This window comes from Protomyctophum bolini, assembly GCF_963924005.1.
Source record: "Protomyctophum bolini genome assembly, chromosome: 22".
Taxonomy (NCBI): domain Eukaryota; kingdom Metazoa; phylum Chordata; class Actinopteri; order Myctophiformes; family Myctophidae; genus Protomyctophum; species Protomyctophum bolini.
The window spans coordinates 22833505-22845411 of NC_137883.1; the positions used below are offsets into that span (position 1 = coordinate 22833505).

Genomic DNA, 11907 nt, shown 5'->3' on the forward strand with positions numbered 1-11907 from the left:
TTGCTCACAGAAATCAGTTCACATGTCATAACAGATCATAATCAGTGTGGCTTTGAGTTTGAATCACTGTGATCTGATGATCATGTCCACTATTACCTAATATTTATGTGGTTCACAGTGTCTGTTTATGTTTGCATTTTGGACCTTGTCGTTGCCACTGAAACAGTTGAACTACAAATCCCATGAGGCCCGGCGAAACGCGGAAGTACAATGGTGCACTTCCGGTATTAGCCTTGACAGTTGTGTCTGTTTTGCAAGCGGCGAAGGAGACGACTCCACAGTGATCATTAATGAACAGTCAGGACCTGAGTCTCTCTTGTTGTTCTCACCCCCGTTGAGATAGAACCCCGGTTGTGACAATCCCGTGCGCAACTCGAACCTATATATCCCGGGAAAGCGATCCGACGTCCGGCGAGGCGATGACTTCGCGACGACCGGACAGCTTCGAGGGGGGCGCGTTCGTGGGATCATACCGCGGCGAGCCGTCCTACCCGGGCGGCTATGGGAGGTCATACGGGGCCGGCCAGCAGGACGTCCAGTGGGTCACCACCCCGCCCGACATCCCCGGCAGCCGAAACCTGCACTTCGGGGAAAAGACCCCTTCAGGAGACGATGCCGGGCGGCTTATGGATGATCCGCCCGACAAGCCTCCGCCAGGTAGCTCTCATCCTGTGAGAGATTCGAACGCACTTGTAGTAGTAGGCTACTGTTTACTTCTAGTAGTACTGGCTGGCTGGCTGCCATACTGCTGCTGCTTCTGCTAGTAGTACTGCTTGATTGAATAGTACTACAGTGATGCTAAAATTACAACACAAAAAGCCCTGAGGGTCTGGTTTCCAATTCCATTGTGGTCCTTTTTATTCAATGCATCAACTGCTAGGTAGCACTACGGCTGCTGTCATAGGCGATAATATAGCCTCTGCAAGCAGGGGTGGGACTAGCCCCTCTCGGAACCCCGTGGGTCAGCCCAATCGATTCGTCAGAAACTTCAGTACCATTGGGTTCTGACTTGTGGGGCTAGGGTGGGACAGTCTATGAAACTGACAACAAAAAGGTAGGCTACATTATTTATGGTAATAAATAAGGTAGAAATGTGTACTTTATGCCAACTCGAGGCCAAGTAATAAAATAACATGCATGAGGCATCAAACAAAACAACATCCTTATGTCTGTACACATGATCATATATCTACCGGTATAACTATATGATTTGTTGTTTATTTTAGGCCCATGGAGCACCAGACCATAATCTGTCCTCTATAGCCAAACAACATTAATATCAAACTGCACCTGGGAAAGTAGCAACATGTCATTTAATAACACAGCATTGTAACTAAATTTAGCACGTGCAATCATTTAAATTAGCTCTACCTCATACAACGAATTCTTGAATCTTCTCACCCTTTGCTCATCCATATTGATTGTTGAATTTATGCGATCAATCAATGTTATCGATTAGATTGTGTGTGCCTTCTGAATCTCTAGTAGAATCCCCAAGTTTGACACAGTTTGTATCTAGGGGTGGGCGATATGGAAAAATATAATATCACAATTATTTTTCAAGCAGTATCACGATTTACAATATTATCATGATTATTTTTCATGTTTTTATGGTTACTTTTCAACCTTGTTGTAGAATGTAGATACCGTCTACAAGGTAACAAAAAGAAAAAGCTGTAGCAGTCAGACCATTTAGATAAAAATACTTTTTTGGCGAACGAAACCGTCGTACTAAAGTATGAGTATGTGCATATGATACCTCGACTACTGATTGCTTGCAGACATTGGCTTCTGGGCTGGCAATAATAATAGTGCTGTAGTTCTAGTACTTATAATTCTTGACTTTTCATTTGCAAAGATAGGCTCCAGGTGGTCGCAACTGGGGGTTGGTAGTACTTGGTAAAGGCACCAATGATTTGTTCGGACTCTGAGTGACCTCACGTCCTAGACCTAGATGGTATGGTAGCGTGCCACTGGTCCGACCGCTCATTACTCCGACCCCAAACCATAAACGCCATGGGGTGAGTCTTAACCGGCCATGTCATAGTCGGATAAGGGAATGATGGACTGACTAATGCGCAATCCCCCCAACTAGATAGCCGCGACAGGTTGAAAGGCACCTGGGCATGTCCACACACACACACCGGTTGCCCATGTTCTCTCTGGGGCTGACTGCTGCTCAGGACTGCAGGAGTATTGGTGGTAGAGAGGCTGGAGGTAGAGAGGATGTCTATGGACAGAAGGATAGCACTCAGCTCCTCTTTTCACCCCCTGCAATTAGCTGAAAGCTAATTTAGCACATAATGTCTAATATCATGTACCTGCCATAGAGGTCACCACCCACACACGCTACACCTCATGTCTAAACGTATGTGTATTTAATTATGTAGATATCTTAGATTTTTGCCTTTCCTTGACATGACTTTCTTTAAGGTTTAATTCTCTCTCCTTGCTCTCTTTTCTTCTTTCTCAAAACAACAAAAAAAGATGGATATTGCACAAACATTTCACCCACTTCTTTAATCTTTACACCTGTAAACCTGTGATCAACCTATTCATGATTCAGATTTCAGACACACATAGACCTGCGCGTACACACACACAAACACACCTTTTTTGGGTCTTAATAATTGATTCATTTTTCATCCACAGAACAAATGAACAGATTTGCCGGTTTTGGAATCGGACTTGCAAGGTGAGTACTAGTAGTAGTAGTTTTTGTATGTAGTCGTATTGTATTAGTGTAATAATAATAGTTAGTAGTAGTACAGTAGTAGTGTAGTAGCACCAGTAACAGTATTTCTGTATCTCTCTTCACATTATAAACTGATATACCTATCTCTCCAGTCTTTTCACAGAAAATGTGCTCGCTCACCCCTGCGTAGTCTTTCGAAGGCAGTGCCAGGTACGTCAGAATCCAGTCTGTTCTTTCCTTTTCACCGCCTAGCATGTACTGTAATTCATCAAGAGTTTAAAAGAACCAGTCATAAATTGTCAATGTGAAAAAATATATATCTACAAATTATCTTTTATTTATCCATGGCATGTAATCCGTTAATCCATGTCACGTAAATGCAATCAGATTTTTAAGGTAGTCTGATGATATATATATTTAAACTGGTCGTTTGAAAGAATAAACAAGCTAAAATCTCCCCTTTTGGTTTTATACTTTATTGTTCTCGCGTTCCGTTATATTACTCCCCCCTTTTATTTTAATTTTTCTGGTTTTGTGTGTAATCTCATAGTACAGCATTTGTCGCTTTATTTTGTATTCTTTAGATAAGATGATGACTTTTTGTTTTTCTTTTGTCTTACTAACTGTGTGTGTAATCTGTTGTAGGTGAATTACCAGGCTCGCTGTTACCACCTCTCCCCGCTGACGGCAGTCAGCATCATGTACAACATAACCAAAAGTCAGGTGCGCGCTCACAGACAATCTTTCTAGGATCACTGTGTGTGTGTGTGTGTGTGTGTGTGTGTGTGTGTGTGTGTGTGTGTGATATATACACTGTTTATATCAGGGTTGCATGTAATAGTAAAACCTTCCTTAAACAAAAATTTACCTGATGAAGCGTGATGGCGAAATGCGCTGTGCAAGAAAGCCTATACTAATTGAAGTATAAGTCAGTCTATTATGTTGGTAAACTACAGAGACAGTACTTTGTGGTAAATGTACTGATGCCTTACTTTTTGATATTTTCAGGGTCCCAAGGCGCTCTGGAAAGGAATGGGAAGTACTTTTGTTGTTCAGGGAGTCACTCTGGGAACAGAGGGAATCATCAGTGAGTGTACTCCGTTACCACGGTAACTACAAAATATAACAATGTAATTAAAGGGTTAGTTCAGATTTTGGACTTAAATCTGTAGGAAATATACTTGCCATTAATATAGTCGTTGCAAAGGTATTTATTGATTGTCTGAGTCCCGTGGTGGGAGTTCTGGTCTGGTTTTGTTAACTGGGTTAATTTATTGGCCCCCAGACCCCCACCAAATGACCAGAACTACTTAATATTCGCCAAAACCAGACCAGAACCCCCACCACGGGGGGACTCAGGCAATCAATTAATACCTTTGCAACACCTGTATTTCCTACAACCTAACCCTTTAACCCATTTTGGGAGGGAACCCATTTTGGTGTTAGCATTATGTTATGCTTTAGCATAACATAATGAGTGGCGCGCTACGAGCTTGTTGGTCTGCTATTTTTGAAAAATCAAAGAACGACTGACATTTTTAGAATCTGATCTCAGGTCAGAATGGGTTAATCAGACCAGTGTGTGTCCAGTGGAAACCTCGTATGAATCTGATCTCAGGTCAGAATGGGTTAAAGGCTACCATTATTATTATATTATTATTGATTCAATATTATATCTGCTGTCAGGGAGAAACTCCAAAATGGAGTTTGGTGGTTTCCTCCCGACAGCGACGATATATAGATTAATATTACATTTAAAATGTTGATAAGCTGGCCATACTGGGCAAGTTAATGATAACCAAGTATTCAATTTAAAACGCATGCAGGAATGTTTACCGTCTTCCCCCACCCTCTTTGGCCCCTGTATAGAACAATCATACATCCAATCATATGTCTCTTGGTTCCTGGTTCTCAAATGTATCAATGTTCTGTACAATGAGTGTTGAGTGTGTTTTGACATTAAGTCACCATTCCAATAATTATGGCACAAATAAATACGACTGTAATGTGATTTCGGTGTCTTTAAAACTGAAAAAGATCTGATCCTGGACATTTTCCTGACATGATGTCTGAACATTATAATACTGCCAGTGCCACAAGGTATATAGTACTGGGTTACTAACTACTACTACTAATGATGATGATAATTGTCTGCGTTTTAGAGAACTGTCACATCGATGGAACCTCAGACAAGTTGCTGGACATTTGCTTCTTAAGGGGTAAATATTCAATGTTGGATATGAAATATGAAATGTATATGAAACATTGTCTATTCTATTGAATATCAAATGTATGAATCAATAAGAAATATTTTCAATTTGTTATACTATGTTAATGTCACTTCTCTGCCTCTCTCCCACTCTTTCATTGTATGTCTCTTTGCCTCTCTCCACTTTCTCTCTGTCTCTCTTTGTCTGTCTTTCTTCAGTCTGACCTATGTTGTTGCTATGCCGTTCTACTCTGCCAGTCTAATAGAGACAGTCCAGGTATTTATTATATTCTACTCTAATATGAATTTGTATAAGGTGTCTTGCTAGCCAGCAAGCACACTCATGTTTGGTCTCACTGGTATCCACCAGAGAGGGACCGGTTCCGTTCATTTCCCTCAGCCTAATTTAGAACCGCTTCCGAGTGTTTCCACTGGAAATGAATTGGTTCCGAGCCCAAATTGGAATCAATTGCTTCTTGTATCTTAAAGGTAGTGTAGACAAGTTTCCAGCCAAGATTTAAAATATATATGAATGTATTTTGTTGGCCTTTTTTCCCTCTATCTTTCCCTTTATTATGATGCTGAGGTGTTCTCTTGCAACAGCACACTCTCCCTTTGGCCCCCTCTGGCTGAATGCACTGTTTACATCCACTACAGTTTACTACCCGGGACGTCAAAGGGGATTTAAACTTTTAGCCAATTGCAGCACGAGGCTGTGACTGTGTGTTTGACCCAGCAGTATTATAATAAAAACACAATGCGATTTCATTGCAAGTATAATATTATCCCCATATCTTAGTTTCACCATTGTTCATGTGAAATAGTATGTTTATCATGTAATATGTAAGCCTGTTGAAATTATGAGAATCGCTATGTATAGCGCATGGTTGGGTGGTTCGGCCGGCTTGAAGCTTGCATTCAACCCGTGCTCGCCAACGGTGACAAGCCGTCGCTGATCATCATAGCGATTTTTCTTCATTGCAATGAATAACCGTGGACAAAGTAGTTCACATGAACGATGCTGTAGTGGCTGTAGTGGCGGAGGCAATATGTTTTATATGCACGATTACAAATGAAAGATAATTGAATTGAGAGCCAGTGAGTCTGCTCCACTACTTCCTACTTCCTCATTTGCGGTACTCGTCGTGTCAGTCTTGTGATATTGTGATTACGCTACAGTTACCCTTAAAAAAACATGTCAACTCAATGTCATTGTTGTAACTATGATATCGATAGAAATTCATATTTTTTTAATGTCATATTTAGCCATACGAGCGCAATATCCATAGCGTCCCTCCCAGCAGCAACAACAACCCCGTAGCCTGAAGTGACCTGGCTCAGCCAATAGAATGACGGGGGGAGGGGGGTGGAGCTAGATTTTAATTTGTTTGGAAACACTCAATCAATTCTGTGTACAAACACTGGAAACTTGTCTACAATACCTTTAAGAACCAAACTTGATACAATCTTTTATCTCACCTGTATAAGTGAAAAATCAGACCAGTCTGAAGCGAGTGGTGCAACAGCACCCCCTATTGGTACTCTAAACATCGGGACACAGGGACATAGTCACAGAGGTTGGGACATAGGGACAAAGCTGTTCCTTGGAGTGGTTGCACCACTCAAAAATAAAAGAACCGCCTTGTAGATGGATGAGACGCCTCTGAATTTGGTACAGAACTGCCCCCTGGTGTTGTAACATCTGGAGACATGTACATTAGATGATTTGCCTACCTAGTAGTTATGCTGCTGTTAATGGTTTGATGTGCGGTGGAACTCCCTCTCTTTTATTGTTGGAAGTGATCTGGGAGGTTAAATTGGCATTTAATTTGTAAATATTGTAAATACATGTTTGAAGGATGTTTATAATTAGTTTGTTACTATATATTATTATTTTATATATTATACTATATATTATAGATAGTTTATATTTTCCGATATGAGAATAGAGTGGAGACGGTTCCCTGAAATCGCTGAAATCTGTTGATATTCTAACAATTATTTTAGATTTTTTTAAAATATGATTATGTAATTTGAGATGAGAGGGATAGGTGCTAGCCCATACGATATTGCGGTATGTAAGGATATACTAAGAAATATATAATTTAAAGTAAGCTTACTGGTTCTGTTGAGAAATAGGCATTTCTCGTTTGTCTAAAGTTTAGACAAACGAGAAATGCCTATTTCTAAAGATGTTTGTTTAGACTCTAAAGAAACATCTTTACAAAACAAATGCAAAGAATTGTTACATAAAACTCTCTGAAGATATAAAGAATTCCACTGATCTTACCATATTCCACTGTATTTTACTCTATCTATTCCACTGTATTCCACTACATTCCAGCTGCATTCTATCATGTTCCACTGTATCCTATACCGTATTTTTCTGTATTCCACTGCATTTCTATCCTATTTTATCCATTATTCACTGTAGGCCGCCCATGTCTGCTCTCTCTCCCCCTCCAGAGCGAGATCATCCGCGACAACCCCGGTGTGCTGGACTGTGTGCGCGAGGGCGTCGGACGCGTCGTGGGACTAGGCGTGCCGCACAGCAAAAGGCTCCTGCCCCTCTTGTCCCTAGCGGGGCCGACAGTCCTCCATGGTCTCCTGCGGTACCTGCTGTCCTCCGCCGTCCAGAAGCTCATCCTCTGGCTCATCCAGAGCCGCAGGAAGCCACCACCGGACCAGCGCCCGCCGCAGACGGTCCTGGACGCCTACTTCCCCGAGCTGATGGCGTCGTTCGCTGCCGGGCTGGTGGCCGACGCTGTCCTCTACCCGCTGGAGACGGTGCTGCACCGGCTGAGCGTCCAGGGCACGCGCACCATCATTGACAACACTGACCTAGGCGTTGAGGTCCTGCCCATCAACTCGCAATACGAGGGGATGAGAGACTGCGCTGCGGCCATCGGCCGCGAAGAGGGCACCCTGGGGTTCTACAAGGGTTTCGGGGCGTTGGTGGTGCAGTACACCATGCACGCGGCTGTGCTGCAGGTCACCAAGGTGGTGTACACTGCCCTATTACAGGACAATGCGTAGGGCAGCCCAGTGAGCTGGACGGCTAACGGAATGCGTCCATCTACCGTCTGGCTGTAAAGATATTGTGCAGGCCAGGTGGTTCTATTCACACGTCTGCATTTGTTTTCTTGCGCCAAACTCCCCCACACTCCTGCACTTTTCCCCTCCGAATCACTTCGTCACCTGCTTGGGTTAAAGTCATACTGTGTAGCATAAATGTTTCTGTCTAATTTAGGGACACCCGTTGTAGCTGCGCATTTTTATTTTACGGAAGGAGCATTGAAAAAGGAATGCTGCAATCATTGCAATGTTCTAGCTCCCACGGATATTTTGTAAAGCAACGACATGTCATCAGAAATGGTATTTATTAACTGTAAAATACAGGAATATATAGATTGCCGGTACATTACCGGTGCCTACGTCATTGTATCAAGGCCGTCTCTCACGATAAAAAATAAGGTCTGTTAGTGCTTGAGAAGCTGTCAAACACATGTATGTGGAATGGTTATTGTGAAATATATAAACATACAGTACAGATTATATCAAAAATAACTTTAGTTTAATTGCCAAAGTTACACAGTATGACTTTAAAGTTTGAACACAGAAGTCACGACCGGGATGGGGAGGATCGATTTCATGCAGATGTCATTCGCTCTGTAAACATCCGTTTCACGCGCCTTTTAGATAAGATTCAAAGATACGATATCGGAAATTGGAAAATCTTAACCACAAGATGCCACCATACCTGGTAGAAATGAAGCAAACACTAGAAAAGCAATTAACAATTAAAAAAAACTAAGTAAAGCCGTAAAACATCACCTTATGATACCCGAAAACCTCGACTGTGTCGATAGATAACAGTACACTGGTAAAATCCTTTGAACTCTAAGGTTCAGTAATGCCTTCTTTCAGAGAGATACAGTGTCATGTGCAAAGCTGCCGATCACCGCTTGAATCTTGTGTTCTGTGAAATCTTGTATAAGAAAAAGGAGTGAGAGAAGTTGTTGTTTTGTAAAACTCAAATTCAAGTTTATTTATTACATTTCAAAATGTGTCGTTTGTTTTGGGTGGTGGGATTGCGTTTTTCTTGCAGTAAAAATGTGGTTTGGATTCACGCAGAGCTACAGGGTTCGTTAGGAGACGGTGCCGTCCCCCCCGTCCATTCTGTGAACATATGAACATGGAATGGGAAAGTACGGAGAAGAAACGGCACTGACTAGTTTCGCCTCAGATGTCGTGTTGGATGTTTGTTGAGATTGACTGGTGTATGAGGACATGATTGGTTGAACAGAAATGATCCAATAAAATCCTTGGCTGATGATTTCTGTTTCTGGAGTATCTGATTTCTCTCCCTGAGAGTGCTGGGTGTTGAGGAGCTCTTTTGTTATAGTTTTGTTGTGTTGTTGTAGTGTAGTGTTGTTGTAGTGTTGAGGAGCCCTCCTATGTCCAGCTTTGAGGGTTTGTATAAACACTAACATTGTGTTAACACATACATTGAATGCCATTGACTTTGAATGGCCAGTTTTGAGTGTTTGTGGAAACAAACATTGTGAAAACACAAACATTGAAGATGAAAGTGAGGACGCAGATTGTGATTGGTCGGAATGAAATGATGTATGATGATAAGAGCGCCCCTCACTTCACACAGGTGTGATTTGGAGAAACTTATAGTAACTTATGAAGACAGTGGCCTTAAAGACATTATCAGTGGTCATTTGAGGAGGCTTATTCAAATCCAGTAAAGCTTACAAAACACGATAAGCTCATTCACATGTAGGCTACACAGACTCTGTCCACAGGCTCATTATATGAAACAAATATTCTGGATGAGTTGTCAGGGAGAATTCCCAGAGAATGTGGTATTTCCACAGTGGCATATAAAGAATTGTGTAAGGGACAAAGTGGTGGACAAAGCACCTGTTCTTCCCTGACAACCGCCTTACAAACCTATTCAAAGATGCTGACTGATGTACGCTTGAGTTCCCATAAAGGAATGACCATATAGGCTGTAACGAAGACTCTCACTTCCCATCATATTAGCCGAACTGGGAGAGTGTTCGTTGGATATACAGTCTCCATATATGGGGATATCCGACTAGGACGCTGGGGCTATATGTTATATGATTATGTCCAATATGACAATCCCTATATTTGGGCCCGAGCCGACCTATTGCTGATATCAGATAGATGTGGATAGATCTAACTGGCTTAGTCATCATGACAATGATGACTAAGTATTATAAAAGGTCTGTGAATACATTTGTATGAGGAGGCAGGGTCTTTGACTGTACTTGCGATGAGGACGTCTAATAAAGAAGAAATTGATTCCTGTATGCTGCGTTTCTTCAAGATACAGTATGTCTTTGAAACCTACCTATACTGTAACATTGAAAACTTCCATTACAACTCCAGTCCAGTTGTCCATCACTATAGACAAGAAGAGACAGACATGGACCAAAGTGTATAGCCTACTAAATGACCTCCTGGTGAGTGGTGCTGGTGCCATAAGATGACGATTCGGGGTTGTTTAATATTGTGAAACTTTCGTTTCACAATATTAAGGAAACTCTACTGAAAAAATCTCAAGAAAGACTGGATTTCCTTGTTGAGTCATCATTATTACACTTTCTTGCATATTTTATTGCATCATGTGTCTGTGCTCATATAAGTTACGAATCAGTATCATGCAGTTACCATGAGTTTAATATAGGCCTAGACATATTGATACAGTAATAGAACGGAATAAGGGTGACCATATGGGATAGGAATATTTCAGTTAAATAATGATTAAGGTTATTATATGGTGACCCATAATTCGCTGTGCGTTTATCACACATCAAATTATAATATCAAGCCCTTAAGTCATTATTTATTAATTTAATTACCCACACACACATCATTTATTCAACTATTTTCTTACATTTTAACTTATGAAATACTGCTTAATCATATTTTAATACAAATAAATAGGCATGATGGACCACTTGTGGTCTGTGGACCATTGGTTGAGAAACCATTGTCCATGTGTTATAAATAACATTATGGAAACAGATTACAAGTGGGCCCAGTGTCGATTAGTCAGCGTTGACGGTTGAGATCAATTTCACAATCAGTGAAACCTGGCTGCTCTAGATGAGTAACGAGGAGAGAATGAGAATGGGATGGGTGAATGAATGATTTCTGACACAACCCTCATCATGTGACGTCGTGGAAGCAGCCTCACCCACCCTGCATTCAGCTTCCGTTTCTAGGGCCTTTCTTTCAAAATAAAGGAGTCGAAAGTGACCATGATGATTTAAAATTAGAATAAATATATCATTAATTCATGAAGTAATCTGTTAAAAAAAGGATATATTCATTCACTTTCACCCAAATGTCATTATTTACTTTGTATAGTAACTGTTTATTAGCTACTTAATGCAACTCGGTCTCTAACAGAAAAAAACACAACGTGTTCTGACCATAGAGATTTTCTTATTTTGAAAAGACTCCCAGTGCGGCTCACATTCAGCGCAGGCACACCTGAGATTCCACGCGCGGCCAAAAGCCGCTGTCTGCCGGCGTCTCTTATTGGTTTTTAGACAGCTGGTGGATGGAAATGAAGCTCTACCCACGCGGCAGAATACCGCTGGGGCAAGCTATTCCGGGAATCTGGCAGACGCGGCAATCTGCCACATGGGTGGAGCTTCATTTCCATCTACCAGCTGTCTAAAAACCCGGAAAATACGCCGGCAGACCGCGGCTTTTGGCCGCGTATGGAATCATAGGTGTGCTTCTACCCAGTGACGGACTCGGTGTTTCGCCGAAATCGGTGACCCATCATATTCTGTGCCAGCGTTGCCATGTCCACTTATTATAAGCGATTGGTGTATTTTTCTACATGTTGCTTGTTATTGCTTGCGTTTTTTGGGGGGGCTTATTTGTTTCTAAAACAAAAATCTTCAAAATATTATGACAAAATCTTCAAAATATTATGACAAGATCTTCT

At 41.5% G+C, this 11907-nt stretch overlaps 1 protein-coding gene across 1 annotated transcript; it reads left to right on the forward strand.

Moving 5' to 3' along the window:
* The first annotated feature begins 252 nt into the window (after positions 1-252).
* Positions 253-9221, forward strand: slc25a46 (solute carrier family 25 member 46). The gene is made up of 8 exons (XM_080756832.1): positions 253-657; positions 2653-2695; positions 2848-2905; positions 3341-3418; positions 3704-3804; positions 4858-4914; positions 5124-5181; positions 7371-9221. The coding sequence occupies exons 1-8, from the start codon at positions 420-422 to the stop codon at positions 7938-7940; spliced, it is 1203 nt and encodes a 400-aa protein (XP_080612958.1). The 5' UTR covers positions 253-419; the 3' UTR covers positions 7941-9221.
* The last annotated feature ends 2686 nt before the right edge of the window (positions 9222-11907 follow it).

Excerpts from the sequence above, each read along its gene's own strand:
- slc25a46 (XM_080756832.1), top strand. The coding sequence starts at position 420 with ATGACTTCGCGACGACCGGACAGCTTCGAGGGGGGCGCGTTCGTGGGA. Across the intron at positions 658-2,652 it reads GCCCGACAAGCCTCCGCCAG|AACAAATGAACAGATTTGCC; the intron begins GTAGCTCTCATC and ends TTTCATCCACAG. Across the intron at positions 2,906-3,340 it reads TCTTTCGAAGGCAGTGCCAG|GTGAATTACCAGGCTCGCTG; the intron begins GTACGTCAGAAT and ends AATCTGTTGTAG.